Below are 22701 nucleotides of genomic sequence, written 5' to 3'. Positions count from 1 at the left end.
TATATCATATTCTATGACACTCACAAATTGGTAGATTCAACGACGTACTGTCCTTATTTGAGAGTAAGAGGGAGAGAAGGAAACCCACTTTTCAGCTGAGCACAGTAGAGAAGAGATGTTTTATCGTATATTTACAAATTACATATATGTACATTTTACTTTATATAAAGTGAGAGAGAGAAATAATTTGATGGATGAAGATAAAGGTAAAGATGACGGCAAGATGGTTTGTATGAAATAGCACAAGTGGATGAGATAATGAGTTAAAGTTGATGAAGCAGAGAGTAAAAGGACATGACCGCCATGCAGATAGCTAGGGAAGGAAGACAGTACAATTGAGAAGTGCAGCAGGTGGATATATATGATCATGGCTTGCTCTTGACGGTGTTGCCAAAGATGACTATGTATAGAATGTAATGTTAGTTGTTTCTTTCGTTATAATATCTCTGAATTGCACACTTGCACAACCTCTTGTTTCTAGTAGTTACCTGAAATTTCCATGGGAACCATTTCACCAAATACCTTGTCACCATCTGTCGGTTTCTGAAACTTCAACTTTTCCATTAATTCAGGACTAGTCGCCCACTCAGGTATGTTTGTTGGACATAAATCCGAATCCATGCCATCACTATCCGATTCTCCATTGCTTTCTTTGCTTGCCGTTGTTGTCACTGTTGACGATGATGCTGACATTGTTACTCTTTTCTTCGTCGACGTTCTAGCAGCACTCGCAGTAGTAGTAGTAGTAGTAGTAGCGTTAGACTTGCTAATCCTGTTGTTGTTGTTGCTGTTGTAGCTAGACCGTGGTTGTAGTATAAAGCTACCCGAGTTACGGTGGAAGCTGCTACTCATACGCATATTATTATTGTTGTTGGCAGCGGTAGTGATATGGTGTCGCGATGCCTGCACTAAATGGACCCGATCAGTATCCTGATTGTCAACGTCGTTCATTTCGCTGGCTGTCCTCATGGATCCATCGCTGCTACTACTGCCACGGCGACGATCCGTTAAAGACTGTGTTCTCTTGGTGTCGTTATTGGTGTTCCTGCCATTATCGGCGCGTTTGATGTTGCTGAAATGGTATGGCTTTTTCGCTTCGAGTAACTTTCTGCATCAGTATAAACAAGGAAATTGCTTTTAGTCAAGTGTTGACAAGGTAAGAAGAGGATAAACAAGTGCTTACTCTGCCGTATCGTGTTGTTCAAACCAACTTATATGATCTTTGGCGATCTCTTCCATTTGAAGAAGTTTTTCTGCAGTCAATCGGGACAATTTCCGTTGAATTTCGCTAGCCCATTGTTCTCCTTTTTTAATAATTTGTTGCTGATCGGAATCAGTTGACATTATGCTTTGTTAGTAAAGGAAAGTGAGAGTGAACGTGAAAAGAAAGGAATTCTTGCTGTCTTTTTCCTGATGTCCCGAATTCGGTTACACTGGCTGGTTGATCAAGCGACTCATACTTAAAATTTCACATATCCATTTGTGTGTCACTGCATACACATAGTCCAACGTAGAATGGATATACAGCCCTTCCAGATCAAGAGGGCCCTTCCAGGTGCTCTTGTATCCTTCCAAATATTACGGACTTTCACTAAGCTTTGAACAGCACAGAAACCGGAAGACCTGACCCAGTTTACAAGAAAGGGGTGTAAAGGCGCTCGCAGCACTTCGTACTGGCACAAACAACGTCGCCGTTCCAGACACCACTGAGGAAGCACTGGTCTACCTTAAAAGTGCCTTGTGACTAATAGAATTCGTACAGTCTCTAAGCCAAGCCCGGTAACCACTGCAATCATGGTTGTCATGACAGTAGTGTATGCGGGACACACCTGTCTGGTATATACTTACGCGAATCTTTATTCCTTCATCTGCTGCTTGTCAAACTCTGGTGACCACGCATAACGGATTCTTGGATTCAACTTTGCAAAACCTTGCGTGCACAAACCGGTATCACATAGAAACGGTCATGGTTCGAAGGGACAGGTGCAGCGCCTTCCTAGGAAAAACGAAAAGCGAGCTATCCTGACTCTATTCCATTTACGCCTGTTGTCACCTCTTTTATAAAACACTGACCGCCTAGGCAAAAAAATTGTTTACTAATCTCAGATTACCCTTTGGGTCTTGTGGAACCTTACAGGGCCTTGGAGCGCCACTATAGACGTCCGAAAGGTAGCAAACGCAAAGGAACGGCAAGACAAGACAAGACAACGGATTGCTAAGGATAAGGCTACTTGATGCTCTTTGTGCTTGGTAGTTTTTTAGTAATCTATTGACAAAGATGTGGGAGCCATAATCCTGCAGTCGTTGTGGCAAAAGCCAACACTGCATGTACGAAGAAGGATCCGTTGCTGTGTATGGGCGCGTCACCAAGGATCGATAATTTTTACCTATTTTTTGAGAGCTTATTTTTCCTAATCTAAACATTTTTGAACCAATCAATCCATAAGTTTCTTTCTTTCATAAAATAATTTTTTGGAATAAGGCCTCAAAGTTGGTCGGTTTAGGCAAGATTCATATGTAAATGCATGGTTTTTTCAGATTTTGGCACACCAAGGATGAGCGCGATGAGCAGCTAAGCACTGTGTAACCACGGGACTTTATTTAACCGAGTAACAGTGCCTTGGGCTGTGCCTTAAAAAATTTCGCGAGGGATTGACTTTGTGCAGCTCCCCTTCAAAAAGCGTGCAGCCAGCCAAAAAGCTCGTGCTGCTAATAATGTTTTCAAAGAACCTGGATTTTTTTAAATTGCTATGCGTATGCCAGATGATACTGCTATTCCTCTGTACAATAATATCATTATCGATTATGGAAGTGATGATCAAGAGTCGCGTAAGTCCCAATAAAGAATTTCTAATGCACCTTTTCCAAAATTTTCGATCCTTGGTGACGCGCACCATACAGAAATAAAAGAACCGGACCATGAGATGATGAAAATGACTCGCTCTTGTATCTGTCTTCCTTTCTTTGACTAGTGACATTTCATCGCATTCTAAGCTTATAGATAAGCGATATCGTAAATCATTGACTATTCTGGCTATAGAACAAGAAAGGTATAAATAAAAAAGCTCCAAGGGGAGTAAACTGAGAAAGAAAAGAAAAAGACGGTGTCATCATAACACGACTGCTACTGTATGCAATAGAAAGCAATTGGCATCGATCGACTACTCTATTAGCACACGTACTGTCATAAAAGGTAGTGTCATTATTACCAGTATCAAAGCAAATGTATATATACAGATGTAAAAATCCGCTAAGCTACTGTTTAATAAAGATCCTCTTCAGGGATATTCACGTGCAATATATAATAGTATGTAGTAGTAGTATATCAATAAAGAAGATTGTTGAATGTCATCACTTTATTTTCTATGGAGGATGCAGGGTAGTTTATGAAATTGCGTGCAAAATAATATAATACTTTTCAGCTATAAACTTTATACACAAGTGAGAGGTATATGTCCTTGCTCGTAATATCTTCTCTGCCCAAATATAAAAATACAGAAAAGTTTCCCATTCTCGTTCGACCCGGTTAAAAGCGCTTCCAAAATACACTGCACACATTTTCGCCGAGGCTCCTTTAAGTATACGTACATTTTTATTGAGGGATTTCAAAAGATCATTGATAAAGAAGGCCAAGCCAACAAGGAAGATGGTGAGGTTCAAGCATGATACTGTACTAAGTTACCCGCCTCACCACCACCGTCTCTATTTAGCATAAGCTGCATCGCAGACTATTACCTCTAACGGGGATGTCTTATTAAAGTATACTTCTACATCACAGATGGAAATAGATGCACGACGGAGTCTATCATTTCCATGTTAAATAACGTACAAAGCGTCTTTCAAGTTATTCAACAATGGTCTCGATTCAACTAGGCCGTCAAAACTTTCGAGTCTTGTACCGAGATTAATCCTCTTTTCTCTACATGTAGAGCTCATGGTGGCAAGTTTTTCTTTACTTGACACATACACATATCCAGAGAATGTCGTGAGGAAAATACCTTACATGCACTAGATCGCATAATAAGCCTTCAGAAGGTTTATACCGTCAAAATTAACCAGATCAGGGCTTTTTCAACCAATAACAAATTAGCTCGAAAGTGCATCACATATCATACGATGTCATTCTCATCTCTTTTCATGTGATACGTACTAGCTAACTCCAGTATTAAAATAGTACGACTCTTTTTGCCGAGAGAAATTTCGAATTCTGAAAGTGATTCTACAAATATGTAAGGTTGATTGCTTTGTTTCTTTAAGAGTTTGCTGCCGAATTGGAATGACTATGCTGGTATAATAAGACCGGCACTCAAGTGCTTAAATCTTCTTTTTTATCTCGATTTGCTAGCTGTTCGTATAGCTCGAATTGATGTAATCAAGATAACTCGTATTTGAATATCAAGGACCCGCTTGTTCTAGAGAGCATTCGACAACATGAACTTTTCAATTTGTTCTTCTTTACAATCGTGCTGACATCTGTGTTTTTTATTGCTTTGATCAGTTATTGACAATAGTTGTGTATTCTTGGTACTGCTGGAAGTGATGCAATTTATCCAAGAATCGCTCTCGTCGGAGGTGCTTCATGGTATAGTCCACCACGGGCTGGGACCATGGTTTTCCTTCTGAGGCTGTGGCCGGCTCCTTTTCTTTTTCTTGGTTCACTTCATCTTCATCACTGCTATCATCATCGTCAAAGGTGATTCGACGAGAACTTTTGGATGCCTTGGCATGGGTGTCCTTAAAATGTAAACGGGCCAGTCGGCTTTCAATTTCTCGGAGTTGGTCATGCTTGCTTCGTAGTTTGGATTCAATATCGCGAAGGACCACATGTAATGCGTACAAACTCAGGGGTCTATATCAAACAAGGCAGACAGATGGAGTCAGTACATTTATATATTCTCCAGTTCTACTCTTCATTATCCAATTTCTTGCAGTAGTTCCGACTTACTTAGCGTCATGAGCTGGCGTAATAGGCGACCTGTTGCGCTTCTTTGCGTCATGAATTTTGTTTTCCAAGTCGCTTAATAAGTCGCCATACTCTTTGGTTCGACTCTGGATCCGGTCCCATTTCTTGGCCACCTCTTGATCCAAGCCTCGCTTGTTTAATTCCTTCTCAAGCACGGGATCACTTTCCTTGTCTTTCAACTCTCCGATCACCTTATTCTTTGCTTCCACTATCGACGGTTTGTGCGATTTAAGTCTTACAATCTCTTTTTCTATCCTGTTCTGCTCACGATAACAACCGAAGTTAATGAGACTTACGTTTCTCGAGATCATCCTGAAAATATTCAATTGATTTGGATAGCTCAGTAATTTGTGGCTCGATTTCCTTGGCTTGTTGGACAATAGTTTCAATGATACCGGCGATATCTTGAGCATCGGCTATACGCCATGATTCCAAAGATTCACCTAGGTCACGCATGCCCTTAGCAGAAGGTCGTTGTTTTTGTTGCTGTTGTATTTGCGTTGCGAGCTCGTCTTGCCGCATTGCCAGCTAAAAGAGTTGTTTTAATTTAGTCACTACGGAAGCGGTAAATAATAGTGACGTTGCATGGTTTAATACCTTTTTCAATGCAATGTTGATGGTATGATATGCCCGTTCGAATTCTTGCGCCATGCCCTACAGGGAGTGTAAAATAGTTAGCAAGTTTACAAGACACAAGCTCTCACCCTTCGATTCGCCGAGCACAAGAGAACTACTTACATCTTTAGCAGTAAGCTTTGGCATTTCTGGCTCGACTTTTGCGTCTTTGGGGGGCTCAGGCTGAGAAGGTGCATTGGTTGCTGTTGTTGCTGTACTTGGTTTGGATGTAGATGCTGGCGAAGATGTTGGGAAAGTGGATGTTTGCTTTGCTGCTGCAGCTACAGGTTCGACAGGTTTAGAAAGTGTGGAAGGCGCAGCAGGGGATGCCGCTGAACCATCGCCAAACGTCCATCCTGCTGTTGTAGTTTTTGGTGGTTGCTCTTGTGTTGATGGTGCACTTAAACCACTGAACAAACTGGTTGAAGCAGCAGGCTTTGCCTCGGGGGCTGATGGCTTAGAGCTCATGCCAGCAAATAAACTCGTAGATGCTTTTTGTGGTGCTGGCTCTTCTGCCTTGGCTGTGATGGTTTCTGATGAAGCTGGTGATGGTGTAGCTGCTTTACCGAAAAATCCCTCTGTTGACGCTGTAACTGTGGGAGAGGCTGTAGCGGTTGTACTCGATCCAAGCAGATCAGATTTAGGTGCTGTGGTTGGCGTGCTCGTCGTTGTAGTAGCAGCAGCGCTGGCCAATGCCGATCCAAATGATCCGAACCCAATCGACGTCGATACACCAGGCTTTCCCTGTTCTTTTTGGGCGGATCCAAAGGCGCCAAAACCACCAAATCCGGGTTTCTTTTCTTCTTGTGCTTCTTCCTTGATTGTTGGTTCTTCTTTCTCCTTCTCATCTTGTTCACGTTCAACGACTGGTTGAGCAGGCAGCTTATCGGTTTCTGATTCTTCCTCTTTGACTGCAGCGACTGGTTCTTTTAGTGTGGTATCTTTTTCGGATGCAGACGGCGTGGGTGTTGGTGTTGGCTCGACTGACTTTTCTGGTGCAGCGGCTGCAGGTTTTTCAGAAGGTGGAGTTGCACCAAATGAAGTTGTTGATCCGAACGTAGGTGTGGACGTTGTCGTCTTCGCAAACGGTGAAGTATTGCCAAATGAAGACCCGCTGCCGAACGAGTTACTGGACGGAACTGGGATTTTAGAAGGTGCGTTAGGTTGCTTCGCTAATGATGCAAACCCACCACTACCAAGAGTTGATGACGCTGGAGCAGATCCAAAAGCTGTCTGACCAAAAGAGGTTTGACCAAAACCAGTGGATCCAAGGCTTGGTGTCGTTGATATTGCTGTTCCAAAAGCGCCAGGTTTGGATTGCTTTGCCAAATCCGCAAAACTTTGGTTTTGCGTTGATGAGGCTGGAGTTTCAGAAGTAGCACCAAAACTGGAAGAGCCGAAAGTGGGTGTGCTTGAGCTACCGCCAGCACCGCCAAATAAACTACCCGAGCCCATCAAGTTGCTCGGTGCTGCGGCAGTAGGAGTGGTCTTCTTGGCGAGTGAGGCAAAGCTTTGTTGTTGTACGGGCGCGTCACCAGGAGGCTGTCCAAAGCTGGTTGATCCGAATGCAGGTGCACCAATTGTGCTACTGCCAAACTTGGGTGCTTGGATTGACGACGTTGGTGTAGCCGTACCCAAATTGCGGAACGACGTGAAACTACTACCTCCAAATCCACCACTAGTATTGCCTGATGTAGTTGGGCTTCCAAATGATCCAAAGCCACTGTTGGTGTTGTCGCCTTGTTGTTGTAAGGCGGCACCAAATGGGCTGGATGAGAAATTAGATGGTACGTTGTTTTTCTGTTCCGTCGATTCTAGCTCTTGCTGTTGCCCAGGTGTTTGCGTAGCAGCTGCTGTAAGTGCTGGTTCTTCTTGGTCCTGTATGGATTCCTTTACATTTGTTGTTGTTGTCGACGTTGTTGATGATGATGGCTCAGGAACTGCTGCCGTTTGCACATCCTCCGCATTGACCATACCGGTATACTTGGCACCATTCTTTGCTAGCGTTTCCTGAAAACAGTAGTATGCGCCCATATGATCCTCATCGTTCAAATAATACAGAGCCGGCAGGGGCTTGACACCTTCAGTATCGACGGACGGATCATAAGGTGGCAGTTCCTCTGATACAGAAAAGTCCAGTGCCATACCGACAGGATAGGTGTCCATGTCATTATCCGATAATGGCATAATGGCCAATCCATTCTCGGGCAAAATGTATGTGGCCCAGTCGCCATTCTCATCCTGACCGACAACAGAGAAATCCGTCGAAGCAGCGTTGCCCAAGATGGCTGCATATTTCATGTCGCTGCTAAAGTTGGGGATCAGCTCCATAAACATCTTGGGACCTCGCTCATCACCAAAAACACCAGTAACGTCGTCAAGTAGTATATATTGTAATCCGCCCGTTGTCCTGGATTTGCGATCAACAATGTACGCGACGTGAGAAGGATCGACTTCGTCTGCTCCTTCGCTTTTACCATATACCACCAAGAACACATTGGGTTGAATCCATAGAAGACCGAGAACTATGACCCGTGTTTTCTTCATAAGTATCTCTCTTTTATCCATAGAATTCACAAGTCACTTTATTCATAAGATCAGCTTACCATAAGGTGGAGGATCATTGTTCTGCAATTCTTCTGGCAACTCGATTACTGTCTTCTGAGATCCTTCGACATCAAATGGTACGAACTGTCCGTTCTTCCGACCACACACCAACTGCTTTCCTTTAGGGGACCAACACACGGCAGTAATATCATCACCAAGAGTAACTGTTGTTGAGCCCGAGCGCAGATCGATGAGTTTGCATGTATTATCCTTTAGAATAACTGCAGCGAGCTCGGGCATAACGTCAGGATTTGGTCTCAAGTCCAGTACATCCGACTCGAGTTGGAACGACGCCACCGGCTTGGTATTTTCTTTCTAACATCGGTTTTTTATGCAAATCCACAAAAAAAGTGTTAATACTCCACAAAAGACACTCTTGCCTGATTTATTTGGCAGAAAAGTATAAATAGGAATAGACAAACCTGATTAAAGATATCTTTAGCATTATAGGTCAAAATCCAACCACCAGCAACAGCAACAATGATTTGTGATTGATCGGCGCTGATGCGCAGCTGGTGTACCGGGCCTTCTGCAATAGGCACCAGCACTTTGTCGTTAAGAGGTCCAGTCGATCCCTTTTCTAATGCCTTGATCGTGTCTCGTAGAGCTTTGGTTGATCCAAATGCAAACCCTAGTACGTAAAGCATACGGAAAAACGCTCAACTGTTTAGAATTTAAAGAGCATTACACATACACAATTGGTTGACATGAGCCAAGTAGCAAGCATTGAGCAAAGATTCGAACCTTCCAAAGTCGCAGCAACATAGTATCCATACTTTGATGAACACACGAGCAGCGATACCGTAGGAGGGTATCTTCCAACATCAAATCGGTCGTATTCGTCTGAATCTGGCTTTTTTTCTTGAAGTGTTACTCTAGCATCGGGAACCAAACTGCTGAATCGAAACACCTTTGAACGCATTGATCCGAAAATATATTAATGCTTGATCTTGTATACAAACTTGCTTTAGGGGCAACCAGTGGCAATAGAAATTACCTCGGATTCATTCATTGCGGGCTCAGCATCAGTAGCGAGCACTTCAAACTGGTTCATAGCTTTTCGTCAAGGTGGTACGCGCGCGATTAAAAAAGGAGTAAGGTTGCGAATGACCACGAGAATGATAATGAACGCGACAAAAACTTGGTGCGGGAGAGAACAAACGAGGCTTTCTCCGCTAGACCACTACAACGCTGATTGGCGGATTAGAACGAATAGGAAATAGGCAACTAGATGTCTGGAGAACGAAAGCGTGCTGATGCGCGTCCTTTATATATTGGCACGCCCCATTTTCTTCGACACTGTCCGTAATTTCGATTTAAGCACACTAACAAAATACATACATTTAACACCATCGATGTATTATAATAGTGAAACTTCTCTTCTGCCATTTGGTTTGCAGGATCACACTGCTCATCCCTTAAGCTCTCGTTTTTTTAAGCTTTTGCACGCTCACATTTAAACAATGGCACACTCGCCTCTTGCCCGCATATTCTCAGGTGTCGAGCGTTATCAACTATTAGTAGAGAGCGCCTGTTATAATTAGCAATGATAGTTGGATAGAACGTAATATGGATCAGCTCACTATATTCTCATTTAGCTCTTTCTCTCTCTCTCTCAAATAGACTGGTGTTTGTAGGTCTGAAGGTAAACATTCCTGCCATTGAATAGCCTTATCAGTATAATCCATTATGTATCTGCTCGTTTTCATCTCAAATAGCTTCTCTCTCCTAATTATTCTTAAATTCCCTGGGACGAAAATAGTAGTAAGTATTATCTCGTCGTTGTTACTGACGCTCATATTTTCGAATGTAAAACTTTTGAAACTGGTTATCAAAGCTGCCCTTAATATGTGATGTCAGTGAAAAGAACAGACAGAATCCGAAATAAGGAAAGAAGACTTCAAGATGCATGATGAACAACAGGTTGCGTTTCCCTCTTTTCAAACGCTCCCTCAGCTTTCTCTAATCTACCAAAGAAGTACAATACAAAGCTATTGCTCTGTAGAACCGTTCTCTCGCGACGTTATTTAGGTAGCGCGCGTGATTAAACTGCTTCGGGTAACGGTATGTTTTTCGCGTATAAGAACCTTAGCGTTGATATAAAAAATCTTGACGCATATTCGTTGTCTGCCACCGCAGCAGCGGCGACCCAATTTCTTCCAAAAGAAGAGAGAGGTGTGTGCGTGCGGCCGAGTTTCATTACGCGTTCTCTTCTTTTTGCTTGTTCGCGCACAAACTAGGTCCACAATGCCTATCGTCAACGTAAACATTAAATGGAGCGGAAAAAAGTTTGAGAATATTGAACTCGGTAATTAAGCAAAACGGGTGTTGGATGCATACACGTACATGAACTTGTGTATTAAAGGGCGTTAAACTCTCTTGTGCATTCATCAAGACACGGACGAAAGCCCTGAGCTTTTCAAAAGTCAGATTTACTCGCAAACTGGTGTTCCACCAGAACGTCAAAAGATCATGGTTAAGGGTGGCATGCTCAAGGTTAGTTACTATCGATTCGCTTAGACTGTATACGAAAGGACAAAACATCACCCTTCTAGCAGGGATTTATTCACCATTTGCATCCATTTCCAGGACACAACTGATCTGAACAAGTTAAGTCTCAAAAACGTAAGTTTAGTTGTTGTACCAGTAATATACTTATTGTGAGAGGGTGCATTATGGATGAATATGCGTTATGGAGAGTAGAGAAGAAGCGAGAAACGCGGAATCAGGAGAGAGATTTATGACATTGATACGTATACACTTTTATCAATTTATATGTACAGGGACAAACATTGATGATGATGGGAACAGCAGGTGAGCTTCCAAAGCCGCCAGAGAAGCCCACACAGTTTTTGGAAGATATGACGGACGCAGAGAAGGCTGAAGCGGTAATTAAAACAGACAGAACACAGTGGTTCTTATAAATGGATTATAACTAAACATTCTCGGCGGTCCGTCACTACGCATATAGCTCGATATTCCTGCTGGTTTGGAGAACCTCGGCAACACCTGTTACATGGTAACTCATTCAATTTTTTTTCGAAACTAATATGCTTGCTAGCAATGACAACATCTAAAACAGTATGCGGTCTCTTTCACTGTTACCTAGAACTCAACACTACAATGCCTTCGTGTTATGCCAGAATTACATAGTGCTCTGGATCAGTAGGTTTTCGAGAAAAGTGAAACAACGAGTCCGGAGAGAAAGGAGTCGATCTGATGTTAACTGATTTTTAAACTTTCATGAAGGTACGAGGGTGGACTTGCCAATGTGGATAACCGCGGTAACCTTACTGCAAGCTTGCGGAACCTGTTCAAGGATCTGGGTCGTAATAGCGAAGGATTCCCTCCATTGGTGTTTTGGCAGGTAAAGATTGAAACTTGAACAGTCGGATTGGTGCATGTGTGTTGTTTAAACTCCCTTTTTTAATGGACTCGGTATGCAGATGCTCCGTCAAGTGTTCCCACAATTCTCGCAAACGGGTCAAGGAGGTGTTCCAATGCAGCAGGATGCTGAAGAATGTTGGAGTGAATTGATATCCGTGTTGAAGGCCAAGTTGCCCAAGGGAGATGCAACAGGACATAATTTCATTGAACAGTACATGACCGGCGAAATGCAGGCAGAGTAAGTCCTCTTTTCCCCTTAATTACTGTGTACATTAAGTAACCATTATGGGTGGTAGGCTCAAGTGTAAGGATGCTCCCGAAGAAGAGAAGGTTGTTACTTCTGAACCATTTTCAAAGCTGGGCTGCCATATCACTGGAAGTAAGTGCCAATAGAATCCCCTGCGCTAAACATATATGTCACTTCACTGCTAAGAGACTAAACATCAAACACTCCTATTATATAGCTACAAACTACATGGTGAACGGTATCAAAGAATCGCTTACCGAAGAAATCGAAAAGAACTCACCGACATTGGACCGCACCGCCAAATATGAACGCGTATCACGCGTCAGCCGACTACCTCAATACTTGCCCATCCAATTTATCCGATTCTTTTGGAAGCCCCAGGAACGCATCCGTGCCAAGATCTTGCGCAAAGTGAAATTTCCCTTAAACTTTGATGCAACGGAACTGTGCACGCCCGAATTGCAAAACAAATATAGCAAAGCCAAGTTGAAGCTCAAGGAAATCGACGACCAGCAGGAGGCGAAACGACGTGACGAAAAACGACGCAAGATTGATTTGGAAACCGGTGCTGCGTCGTCGTCTTCAGCATCATCGTCAGGAGGAAACCAAGCCGATATGGATACGTCGGAAGACAAGGTGAACTGGTCCGACTTTTTGGATCCAGAATTGTTAAAGGATGTCGGAGGCAACCCGACAGGTCAGTACGAGTTGTGTGCTGTGCTGACTCATGTGGGTCGGTCTGCTGATTCAGGTGAGTCAAAGTTTCTGTGGGGAAGTGGGGAAGATGCACTACGTACCCGGTTTAGAGCGCGAGAACACTCACCCTGTAATTAACCTTTTGGGGTGATTATGCACAGGCCATTACATCGCTTGGGTCAAGAAGGGAGATGGTATGGTTTGTCATCTGACTTGTATGCATAAAGCTCGATTAATGAAAGACAAAGCTAACTGAAAAGTGCTTTTTAGACGAATGGCACAAGTTTGATGATGACAAGGTGTCCATTGTCAAGGACGCAGATATTGAACGATTGGACGGAGGCGGTGACTGGCACACAGCATACATTGTGTTATATAGAGCAAAACGTCTTGACTAAGCTAAAGAAACGGCCACCACACCAAAAAAAAACCAACAACAACCAGCATACAATACTGAAAGTTCTTTTTATCTTAATGTTTACATAAAAAAAAGCAGATGGAAAAAACAACGAATTGATGAAGAGGTTACGGGAATGATCGAAAATCAAATGGGGTTATGGTTTGTGTATGCGCTTTGTGTTTTTCTTTAGACGGACAATTCGGCCTTTGTTCGCTCCTTGAGGACATCGGCATAGGGTGCCAAGGCAGGTTCGACGTGCTTGATGACAAAGCTGTCGACTTGCTCGGGTGCACGACCAATGAAAGTGGAAGGATCCAACAACTTGGGAAGCTATGGTGTGCACAGTAAAAAGACCCGCCATCAGAACCTATCCTACTTTGAGCTGTTTTCCTCCCCACCACTCAACAGTCATAAGCGACGGGAACATAATCGTCGTGCTTCTTACCTCATCCCAGATTGGCTTAAAGTAGTCGGTCTTCTTGATACGTTCGATCAAATCGTTCTCGCCGCCCTCCATCTTGACAACGTGCGCAGCTTGGTGCGACAATACACGGATCTCTTCGTGGCACTCCTGACGATCGCCACCCTTCTTGACCATGGCCATGATGACGTTTTCGGTGGCCATGAAAGGCAATTCCTGGTTGATACGGCGCTCAATGACCTTGGGGTAGACGACCATACCTTCAGAAATGTTCTGCAATAGGGTCAACAGGATATCGGTGGTCAAGAACGCTTCAGGCAGGGAGATACGACGGATAGCACTATCATCCAAAGTACGTTCCAACCATTGAACAGCAGAGGTCTGTAGAGCATCATTGACCAAGACCATCAAGTGGCGCGACAAAGAGCAGACACGTTCGGAGCGCATGGGGTTACGCTTATAGGCCATGGCAGAGCTACCAATCTGGTCCTTCTCAAAGGGCTCTTCAATTTCCTTTAAGTTGGCCAACAGACGGATGTCAGTGGCCATCTTGTGTGCAGTGGCACCAAAGCCGGACAAGGGGTTCAATACATCAATGTCGATCTTGCGAGCATAAGTTTGGCCACAGACGGGGTAAGCTTCAGAGAAGCCGGACAATTCAGTCACCAGTTGGTCCAGTTGCTCAACCTTGTCGTGGTCGCCGTTGAACAAAGCCATGAAAGAGGCCTGGGTACCAGTGGTGCCCTTGACACCACGGAGCTTCAAATCGTCGCGTGCACGTTCGAAATTGCGCAAATCCCACAGCAACTCTTGGATCCACAGAGTGGCACGCTTGCCGACAGTGACCAACTGGGCGGGCTGGAAGTGGGTGAAGCCGAGCGTAGGCAAGTCGCGGTAGGTCTTTGCGAATTGGGTCAAGATATCGATGACGTGGACGAGTTTCTTGATGACAATATCGTAAGCGTCGCGCAGAATGACCAAGTCACCGTTGTCTAAATAAAATCGTCACGTTGTTTGTTACTACCACTACTCCTGGGAAAACCACAAAGGAGAACAGAAACGGCTGATGTTTTTTGTCGTGTTTCTCTCGATGCTAGACAGCGACGACATAAACATACCAGTAACGTAGCAAGAAGTTGCACCCAAATGGATGATACCAGCAGCAGCAGGAGCAACCTGACCGAAAGCGTGAACGTGAGCCATGACGTCGTGGCGACGCTTCTTTTCCTCAGCAGCAGCAACAGCATAGTCAATGTTGTCAATGTTGGCGCGCATTTGCTCGATAGCTTCGTCGGTAATATCGGTCAAACCGAGACGTTGTTCGGCAATGGCAAGGTTGAGCCAGAGCTTGCGCCAGGTCGAGTAGCGCTTGTCCTCAGAAAAGTTGTAGGCCATCTCCTTGGAGGCATAACGCGAGGTCAGTGGGGATTGGTACTTGTCGTGAGTTGCCATTGTCAAAATTACACGAATAGAGAGGAAGAAATCCAAGTGGAGTGAGAAAAAAAAAGAGCGAGATTGGGATGCAGCGGATCTATCTGTGGCTTTGAAATTGGTTGCTTGAAGACGGTCCGTGCAATAAACTACATTTGATCGACCATAACAGTTGTTGCTGCTATCCCATTCTTCTACTATCTACCACTGCTACTCTTTGGCCTAGCACATCCAATTCGTCTTTCCTTAAATATTTGCTAGGAGTGTGTGGAAGCACCTAAACACCACGCAATTTATTTTATAATACCAATCTGTAACCATATAATTGCTAGTATCGCACCATGGAGTCATCACACAGCCTTCACGTAGCGACTTCAGGGTCGCCATGTCGTCTGAGTTATTCAAAAGCAGCATACCATAACATGAACGGGATCAAAACTGTACAATAGCTGTGCACTCCCCGGGCGATCAATCACCATACAATTGACAGGTTATTTACTTTGGATTGCTGTGTCTAGTACCATAAGATTGATATAGTCTTCAATCTACCCATCCAAGTTTTATATAGCGCTTGAGACTCACTTTTTAAGTGTCATCCTCGGTCACTGGCGCTGGATATTGAGCTTGCGCTCTTCCCATTTCAAGTGGATACTTTTGCTCTAGTTTGCCCTTGACTTTTCTGTTGACCAAATGCGATAAAAAAAAAGGGCTCGTTGAGCTATACATTCATAGTACTTCCATTGTTGTTTTCTTTCTCGCGGTAATTAACCTGGAAACGCGGAAACCAGCGAAGAGAAGAATGCAGCTGTTACCTAAGCATAACAAGCTTCTTCTTATATATGCTCCCGCACATTTTATATCTACCTCAACTTGGTATAAACACTATCCAGATCCCGTTTCATCTCTTTAAGCATAGATGTATGCGATTCGAAATGTTTGTTGATGTTCTGGTATCTTGCTTTACTGAAATCGTTAAATGCCTCCAATTGCTCGTGTGTGGATTGGTAAATCGCCAGACTAATCAAGAGAAGAAAAGAAGGGGGTGGGATAAGATGGCGGGTTAGTTTGAAAAGCAATACAATTTCAGAGCTGTTTGACAAGTTTACCAATCGGTCTGGTCTTGTTGCATTTGTTTTAGATCAGCATCACTCGATGCATTGAATAGTTCCTTTGCAACATGTTGCGGAAGACTCATTGCGAGTGATATGGATAATGCGACCAAGGGAAGAAGAATCCTTCGGCAGGAAAGTTAAAGGAGCCGGAAGCTCGGAATGGAGGACCCGCGAAGTCTTTTGTGTCACTATGCATAAGAACTCAGCGCAGAGTACGTTGCACTAACAGCATTTCTGGCAGCGTCTAAAGAGAGAGATCTCTAGGATGTACATATACCCCATCCCCCAAACTTCTTTGGGGTCTCTCATCTGTTTAGCTAGAGTGTTACGTATAGCATTGTTCTAAAAGGCTGCTTGCTGTGCGTGCGCGCTCTTTTTTACTTTTTTCTCTTGTGGCCCTGCCAGGGTTATATAAACAATAAGATCATTCCGCACCAAGCGTACATATCCCTATAAATCGCAAGCAGTCATCATTCGCATGTACGATTCCTGTTAGCGGGGGATGAATAACAAGACGAAGGGGGGAATGGAAATGGACCGAGAGCATCGGTGTAACGGACCTGTCTCTTTTTCTTTCTCTTGTGTCTATAAAAAAAGCCCATCATTCTGATTTCTCACACCAGTAGCAGCAGCAATCCATTATCGAGTATATGTAAGTAGTAGAAACGGGCGGCCCCAAAATGAAATGTTGCTGTCCACAGATCATTTGACGCCACATTATTTTCTCGTTAGTTCTGTATCGTGTGTCGTGTGTAGTGTGGTGAGACACACTCTTTTCCTGAAAGTGCGAGCCGCTGATGATGATGATGATGATTACTTGTTTTGATATATCATGATGCATTAGTAATGGTGTTTTAAAGCAATATCATTATTACTATTTTAGCCCAGCATACACATCGTATAACATGCATTGAATGTGTCAAGAAGACGCTGTGTGTTTATACGATAGTAGAGACTAGTAGTGGAAAGACAAAGATAAATAGGGGGGCTAAGAGTATGAAGACAGCCATTATCACTCCGAGGAAAAAAAAAAGAGTTGGGGTTGCACAGAAGAGACGTTAAAAATATAAACAAGCAAGGACAGCATATAAAAGACCTATTGGGATCTTCTCCTTTTTCATATTTTCGCTCTTTTCTTCCGCTTTCGCTTCTTCTCTCTCTTCTTTAATTTTCTCTTGTTCTTCTATCCTCTTTCATTAGCCAGCAGTTCGGCTCGTCTATTCTCTTTCTCGCTCGGCACATACCTTCTCAACCCCTATTTTCTCTGTAAAGGTTTATACTCACAATTGATGATCTGGTCCATAGTTGAGTACTGGCTGCGAATCATCGACATTCTTACCGTACTATTAGCCAACGGAGCAGCATTCTTACAAGCTGTGTACGAAATTGGCACGGATGACGGTCGACGACAACGACGGGAGAAACAACAGCAACACCAACGGCGACTTGGTCGTCAAGGAGACACCATGACAACAGCAACCCAATTGCCACAACAACAAGAATGGGGGCAGCAAGACGAGGAGCAACAAGACCCTTATTGCAATTATAGGAGGCATCGTGGCAGTACTTCCCCACAATTACAGCAAAGATACCATCACTACCGTAGTAGTACAGCAACGACAGAAACAGCAACAGCCACTGTAAGGAGACGACGACGACTTGCTGCTTTGCACAAGCACCACTCGCAAAAGCATCAGCAGCCCAACCATATCGACACGCTGCCCAACGAAATTTTGACGGTTGTCTTTGAAATGACCGCCTCACCGCGTCATCTCTATCAATGCACTCTTGTAAGCCATCGCTGGCACGCACTCGTGACGCCCATCTTATGGAGAGCCCCGGTACTCACCGGCCCTGTCTGCTGCTTCCCCCCTTTTGTCAAAAACTCTACCTTGACTACAACCACTCCTTGTGACCATTATCATTCTTCGCCTCACTCCTCATCACCATCACTGGTGCTGGCAGACAGCACATTCCCGATCCACTTGGCAAAATATGGCTCTGCCATCCGCAAACTTGTCCTGCCACCACAGCATACAACCGACTGCTCCATGGCCCACATTTCCCGCTCTTGTCCTAACTTGCAAGATTTGTGCGTGGATGGCTGCAAACGCGTCAGCAATCTGGGCCTATTGTTCTTGACCCGCCATTGCCGCAAGCTCGAGCGTCTATCCATGAACCGTTGCATTTTGATCGATGATCAAGGCCTGTCCTATCTGACATCAAGCCAACAAAAACTGGCCGAAATACACATGGCTGGTTTGAAGCAGGTTACCAGCCGAGGCGTTACACAGCTAGCTCAAGGATTGCCACATTTACATGCTCTTGATGTCAGTGATTGCACAGGTGTGACAGAAGTACGAGAACTGATGCGAGCTTGTGGCACCAAGCTAACTTATTTGCAACTGAATCGGCTCTCCTCTTCTTTGCTGACAAACAACAACGCTAATAACAATAACAATAACGACGTTACGGATTTGATTGTCCAGCATTGTCCTAATATCACTCATCTGGGCATTGCACGCCGCAAATTAAAACGAGTATCGTCCTCTTCTATGGCGACGGATCGGCAGCTGAACGATTTGATCGACTCGCTTGAACGACATAACATCGTATTGACGCGATTGGGCGCCAACCTGATGCGCCGGCATCGTCAGCGACGACGGTACCAACAGAAGCATGATGTACACGAGCTTGATCAGCAACAGTTCTTGCAACTTGTGCGAGGTTTGAAACATTTACAATATTTGGACGTTTCGAATTGGGATGTGTTGGAGGATGACTGGGTCAAGAACGCAGTAACAGGTCTTAAGATCACACACGTTCGGTTGTCTGGATGTCGCCATGTCACCACTACCAGCACCAACACCAACACTTCATTTACTGCTTTGCCAAAGGACAATGACAATCTTTCTAAGACTGCTACCGCCATTACAACGGCCTAATATTATAAATCTCACTATCTATTCTGGTATCATCTTTTTTGTATATATATTTCTTGAATTTTTTGTGTACTTTAAAAAATTGCTTCTAGCCTTTTTCTCCAACGTTCTTTCTCTCTCTCCCTTTCGACCCTTGTATAGTTCAGCTCATTTTATTTGTTTTGTATAATAAAGATCTAATAATAATAGCTATAGTAATAATAACGATATAATGGTAGCGCTTTTATTCTAAAGTGGGTGTGACACAAAGGTTTGCGCGGGTAACTGTGTACAGACCCAGGCCCTTCTTTGTCCCCCTCACACATCCCCCCAACGTTTGTTGATGCTAATGTGTGGGGTAAAGAAATCACGGTGACGACTACGGTGTGTATTTACTATCGTTGTTCTTGTTGCTTATAATAGCGTGACAAAAGATCTACCAGATTTTCCACACGGCTCAGGTCCTGCTGCGTGGCCCCCAAATGAAGTGCACCATAACGATGGCCTTTCAGCTGAGCAGGTACATCTTGCACCATCAAGCCTGCTATCATGATCAAACTCGTTTCTTTAGCAGAAACAATGGACGGTTCCGATAGGATGGGACCATACAAATGATTGATAGCTGTTTGAGCCAGATCCGGATACGCATTGTACATATGCTCCCTCACACGTTGCGTATGGCGTTCGTAAATCGCGTCAAACAATTGGTTACCGCGTTCACGCTGCTCCGTGATATCATGCCATGATGATTCCGATCTAGTATGTAATATGTACAGTAATTAGTGATTAAGCACCAATAACAATTGACTCTTAACAACCACCAATATGATACCACCAAACACATAGTACAATTAAGAAGAACCTATTATCACAGGACACATATTCAGCACCCCAACTAACCTCCACCCTTTCAGAATAATTACCTTATAGGTTTAGCTGGCAATTGTGCGAGGACTTCGCTAGGTGCTGCTGCTTGTAATGCCTGTAAAGAATTGATAACGCGTGGATAACCAACAATAGCAAATGTTTTGAATATGCCTTCACGAAGTCGCATCATCACTCGAACTTTCTCTTCTTGTTGCTGGATGTTTTTCTCGACTGTTTGATATATGGTGGGAATGTCTTGTGCATGATTCAGGGTGCTCATGACGACGGCCTATGTATTTTGTTTTGAACGACCCATTCACAATACCCCCCGAACCCACTCACCTGAAACCGAGAAAAGAATAGTGCAGAGCTTGTCTTCCCAGTTCCATCCACCCGTTCATAATAGTAATGAGTGAGAGAGAGAGTGAAAAAAAACTTACAGCTAGAATGTACCATACTTGATTGCGTGCTGCACCTGGAGCAGTTGCATAGATCGATTGAATCTCGCCCAAGACTTTCGTGAGCGACATAGTAAAGTAAATATGGTTTTTCTCCTTGCCTTTCCCGCTCGCTACTTTTCTGCCGAGCGGAATAATTTCAATGCGGTCCCCAGTTCCCCAACTGCAACTTATTTCACTCCCAAGGTGGTAAAGTGCCAATATTATTGTGACATGTGCGAAAAAAAATTATGTCGCACGTAGAGCAAAATGTTTTTGTTATCATCTTGTTCTATAAACAAAGACAAAAGGTTTGGAACGACGAGAATGGCAAGACTGCTGTATCTCTGTTTTGCTACCGGCTGCTTTCTTTTTGGCAAGTCGGACTTTGTGGGTAAGGTTGCGAAATCGTCATTGATCGCATAATGATAGAAAATGTGGCATGTGAAGAGAGACAGAAACAGGCAGAAGAAGATGATTACTGCAGAAAATAGGTAGTACCTGACATATCGTGGAGACGAACATTTTCGATAATACTCTAGCATATCCTAACGATACAAATAACCACAGAGATAACCACAGAGATAACCAACATCGATCATCAACAACAAACATACGCGGTAATCATCGTGTGTCTGCCTCTCTCTGACATGCATGTTATTGAGGAGACATGAACATTTATTTTATGTATGCTACAGTACTATGTTTCTTTTGCGGGTGTTGTTTCTCGATCGATTGTGACAAACGTTTGTTACATAACAGAATCCAAGTGTTACTGATCTGTTCTGTTGAACTAAGCGGTCTTGTTGTCTCTTTGACTTGGCACCAGTGATTTTGGCAGTGGTGCTGGCTGCAGTGGAGATTTGGTTTCTGTGGCAACGAATGAACTTTTTATCTCGCGTGAATCGCGACTGATTTCTGTCAGTTAATTTGCGATATTTTACAACTGGCATCATTCCCGGCCGACGTGTGAATAATCCGTGTTATACTAATGACAGGCAGTAGTAGTATAATCGTGTATCACATAGATCATTCCGATAGAAATCTTGATGATTTCTTCTCCTTATGGCATATCCGATTCGTGAATGACGTTGAGTTAGAGGTACTATCCGTTTGCGGGAACAATACCTTTGTAGTTTATAGGAGATATAGAAGAGAGACTATTATATTACACGCGTCGTGCGTTAGGTAGAGTTGGTTTAGACGGTCACTCTCAAGCTCGCTTTGCGTGAAGGAGTTTTCTGTTAGTGTTGTAAATTTAGGATACCACGATGTAGTAATGTTGCTGATACCTGCACCACCTGAGCTATACATACGCTTTATGCCATCGGTTGGTCCGGCAAAGTCAGCTATATGCACTCAAGGATAATAATCACGGTACTTATGCTTGGATTTGACTACGATCTTCATGCTCGTTTTTGGATAATATCGCTAGGAAAAGCTAGAGTGGAGTATCAAGCTAATGAATAATTCCGTCGACAACTTATATTGACATTGCACAGCTAACAACTTCCCTTGTTCTTATGATCCTCGTTGTACGAGTACTCGCTGGGCTGTCATTCGATCCCACAAACTCATGCTTGCTATGCCAGCAAGGTTTTTTTTTGTCAATGCTAGCTGGTTTTCGGTTATTGATACTTTCAAAGGCGAGGGACAGTATAGAAAATCCGTTTACAAGGAAGTTTGCTTTAAAGATCAGCTTCGTCCTTGTGTTTTTCCTTTTACTTGATAAGTATTGCTAATACAATAACAAACAGCACATGTTTGATAGACGGGGGACAACAACAACAAGGCCTTTATTTAAATTGGTCAAATTCCTAAAGAGGCTCGTCCAAAAACGAGAGTGTCGATGTCTTAGCTTTGCGGGAAGGTGCATCGGCATCTGCTCCCGAACCCTCTACCACAAAGCTGGGTTCTGTCTTGGTCGCTTTATGGATCTCGGAGGGTCCGATCGGCATTGAGATGCCAGCGGTCTCACCAATCAACTTACCTACTTAGAAGTCGCCCCGTGCCTACAAAACAAGCATCAGCACCCACCCTTGCGCTTACCTACCCTCACTCACACTCACACACACTGAAAAAAAAGGAAGGGACTTACCACATGTGATCGAGAAAAAGCGAGGAAGCAGCACGCTGCGGAAAATGGGTGCCTTTTCATGCACACGTTCAAGACCCCGCTTCTTTTGAAAAAAAAAAAATACCCCCACTCCGCACCCACAGGTCCGTGCCAACAACGCGGGGAACAATGACAGATCTTCTGTATCATAGCGACAGTATGTAACACTATTACAACGCGCTTTACCACACTTTGGTACGCGTTTTTCAACCTATTTTTTTTTTGTTTCTATCTTCGCGTAGTTCGTTCGCAAAAATAATCGAAAGGAAAATTTTTTTTCGGAGGGTACCAGCCCGAAACCTGTTTTTTGTTTTGTTTTGTTTTTTTTTCACATGTATCATACATCACCCGTACACACGCCGAGGAAGTAAACACCACGTCTGATTGGCTTTGTGTCGCTACTGCTAAGGGAGGTGGATGAGAAAATGAGCAAACCCAACAGCACTATCAACCTGAAGAAGCAGCCTGTATCGATAATAGT

General features: G+C 43.7%; 7 protein-coding genes across 7 annotated transcripts; 2 read left to right on the top strand and 5 right to left on the bottom strand.

The window, feature by feature from the left end:
* Positions 1 to 365: 365 nt before the first annotated feature.
* On the bottom strand, positions 366 to 1239 carry BDB00DRAFT_786355 (uncharacterized protein; the record flags this gene model as incomplete). The annotated part of the gene is made up of 4 exons (XM_053120605.1): positions 366 to 400; positions 489 to 671; positions 825 to 1108; positions 1184 to 1239. The coding sequence occupies 4 exons, from the start codon at positions 1237 to 1239 to the stop codon at positions 366 to 368; spliced, it is 558 nt and encodes a 185-aa protein (XP_052981828.1).
* Positions 1240 to 4450: 3211 nt separating this feature from the next.
* Positions 4451 to 9371, bottom strand: BDB00DRAFT_813821 (uncharacterized protein). The gene is made up of 9 exons (XM_053122797.1): positions 9183 to 9371; positions 8930 to 9095; positions 8608 to 8816; positions 8185 to 8500; positions 5702 to 8103; positions 5561 to 5617; positions 5260 to 5491; positions 4946 to 5171; positions 4451 to 4849 (listed from the first exon to the last, which is right to left on the bottom strand). Exons 1-9 carry the CDS (start codon positions 9237 to 9239, stop codon positions 4495 to 4497), a joined length of 4020 nt encoding a protein of 1339 aa, XP_052981827.1. The 5' UTR covers positions 9240 to 9371; the 3' UTR covers positions 4451 to 4494.
* Positions 9372 to 10374: 1003 nt separating this feature from the next.
* Positions 10375 to 13012, top strand: BDB00DRAFT_937625 (uncharacterized protein). The gene is made up of 12 exons (XM_053129259.1): positions 10375 to 10493; positions 10581 to 10681; positions 10775 to 10810; positions 10969 to 11073; positions 11157 to 11204; positions 11295 to 11350; positions 11435 to 11552; positions 11632 to 11810; positions 11869 to 11951; positions 12037 to 12570; positions 12677 to 12709; positions 12786 to 13012. The coding sequence occupies exons 1-12, from the start codon at positions 10433 to 10435 to the stop codon at positions 12911 to 12913; spliced, it is 1482 nt and encodes a 493-aa protein (XP_052981826.1). The 5' UTR covers positions 10375 to 10432; the 3' UTR covers positions 12914 to 13012.
* On the bottom strand, positions 13013 to 14932 carry BDB00DRAFT_813818 (adenylosuccinate lyase). Its single transcript, XM_053122796.1, has 3 exons — positions 14455 to 14932; positions 13361 to 14328; positions 13013 to 13245 (listed from the first exon to the last, which is right to left on the bottom strand). Exons 1-3 carry the CDS (start codon positions 14786 to 14788, stop codon positions 13102 to 13104), a joined length of 1446 nt encoding a protein of 481 aa, XP_052981825.1. The 5' UTR covers positions 14789 to 14932; the 3' UTR covers positions 13013 to 13101.
* Positions 14933 to 15013: 81 nt separating this feature from the next.
* BDB00DRAFT_813811 (uncharacterized protein) lies at positions 15014 to 16040 on the bottom strand. The gene is made up of 4 exons (XM_053122795.1): positions 15874 to 16040; positions 15632 to 15784; positions 15350 to 15446; positions 15014 to 15281 (listed from the first exon to the last, which is right to left on the bottom strand). Exons 1-3 carry the CDS (start codon positions 15960 to 15962, stop codon positions 15353 to 15355), a joined length of 336 nt encoding a protein of 111 aa, XP_052981824.1. The 5' UTR covers positions 15963 to 16040; the 3' UTR covers positions 15014 to 15281; positions 15350 to 15352.
* A 948-nt stretch (positions 16041 to 16988) lies between these two features.
* BDB00DRAFT_813808 (uncharacterized protein) lies at positions 16989 to 18969 on the top strand. The gene has a single exon (XM_053122794.1). The coding sequence runs from the start codon at positions 17169 to 17171 to the stop codon at positions 18822 to 18824; it is 1656 nt and encodes a 551-aa protein (XP_052981823.1). The 5' UTR covers positions 16989 to 17168; the 3' UTR covers positions 18825 to 18969.
* A 40-nt stretch (positions 18970 to 19009) lies between these two features.
* Positions 19010 to 20179, bottom strand: BDB00DRAFT_237962 (AhpD-like protein). Its single transcript, XM_053116607.1, has 3 exons — positions 20126 to 20179; positions 19724 to 20042; positions 19010 to 19556 (listed from the first exon to the last, which is right to left on the bottom strand). Exons 2-3 carry the CDS (start codon positions 19945 to 19947, stop codon positions 19196 to 19198), a joined length of 585 nt encoding a protein of 194 aa, XP_052981822.1. The 5' UTR covers positions 19948 to 20042; positions 20126 to 20179; the 3' UTR covers positions 19010 to 19195.
* Between the last annotated feature and the right edge of the window lie 2522 nt (positions 20180 to 22701).

The sequence above is a fragment of the Zychaea mexicana genome (genome assembly GCF_025766255.1).
Source record: "Zychaea mexicana strain RSA 1403 chromosome Unknown BDB00scaffold_20, whole genome shotgun sequence".
Lineage (NCBI taxonomy): Eukaryota > Fungi > Mucoromycota > Mucoromycetes > Mucorales > Lichtheimiaceae > Zychaea > Zychaea mexicana.
Note: the sequence above shows the minus strand (reverse complement) of the source record. Positions and strands in the feature narration are given on the sequence as shown.

What these genes read in the sequence shown, in the direction of transcription:
- BDB00DRAFT_813821 (XM_053122797.1), bottom strand. Translation starts at nt 9,239, where the DNA reads ATGAACCAGTTTGAAGTGCTCGCTACTGATGCTGAGCCCGCAATGAAT. An exon ending in TGTTGCTGCGACTTTGGAAG is followed by an intron (nt 8,817 to 8,929) that starts GTTCGAATCTTT and finishes TTTACGTACTAG; the next exon opens with GGTTTGCATTTGGATCAACC. An exon ending in CTAAAGATATCTTTAATCAG is followed by an intron (nt 8,501 to 8,607) that starts GTTTGTCTATTC and finishes AACCGATGTTAG; the next exon opens with AAAGAAAATACCAAGCCGGT.
- BDB00DRAFT_937625 (XM_053129259.1), top strand. Translation starts at nt 10,433, where the DNA reads ATGCCTATCGTCAACGTAAACATTAAATGGAGCGGAAAAAAGTTTGAG. An exon ending in ACGCAGAGAAGGCTGAAGCG is followed by an intron (nt 11,074 to 11,156) that starts GTAATTAAAACA and finishes CTACGCATATAG; the next exon opens with CTCGATATTCCTGCTGGTTT. An exon ending in GGGTCGGTCTGCTGATTCAG is followed by an intron (nt 12,571 to 12,676) that starts GTGAGTCAAAGT and finishes GATTATGCACAG; the next exon opens with GCCATTACATCGCTTGGGTC.
- BDB00DRAFT_813818 (XM_053122796.1), bottom strand. Translation starts at nt 14,788, where the DNA reads ATGGCAACTCACGACAAGTACCAATCCCCACTGACCTCGCGTTATGCC. An exon ending in AACTTCTTGCTACGTTACTG is followed by an intron (nt 14,329 to 14,454) that starts GTATGTTTATGT and finishes GATTTTATTTAG; the next exon opens with ACAACGGTGACTTGGTCATT. An exon ending in TTAAGCCAATCTGGGATGAG is followed by an intron (nt 13,246 to 13,360) that starts GTAAGAAGCACG and finishes TGCACACCATAG; the next exon opens with CTTCCCAAGTTGTTGGATCC.
- BDB00DRAFT_813811 (XM_053122795.1), bottom strand. Translation starts at nt 15,962, where the DNA reads ATGAGTCTTCCGCAACATGTTGCAAAGGAACTATTCAATGCATCGAGT. An exon ending in CAACAAGACCAGACCGATTG is followed by an intron (nt 15,785 to 15,873) that starts GTAAACTTGTCA and finishes TCTCTTGATTAG; the next exon opens with TCTGGCGATTTACCAATCCA. An exon ending in AGTGTTTATACCAAGTTGAG is followed by an intron (nt 15,447 to 15,631) that starts GTAGATATAAAA and finishes TTTGGTCAACAG; the next exon opens with AAAAGTCAAGGGCAAACTAG.
- BDB00DRAFT_813808 (XM_053122794.1), top strand. Translation starts at nt 17,169, where the DNA reads ATGATCTGGTCCATAGTTGAGTACTGGCTGCGAATCATCGACATTCTT.
- BDB00DRAFT_237962 (XM_053116607.1), bottom strand. Translation starts at nt 19,947, where the DNA reads ATGAGCACCCTGAATCATGCACAAGACATTCCCACCATATATCAAACA. An exon ending in TTGCCAGCTAAACCTATAAG is followed by an intron (nt 19,557 to 19,723) that starts GTAATTATTCTG and finishes ATTACATACTAG; the next exon opens with ATCGGAATCATCATGGCATG.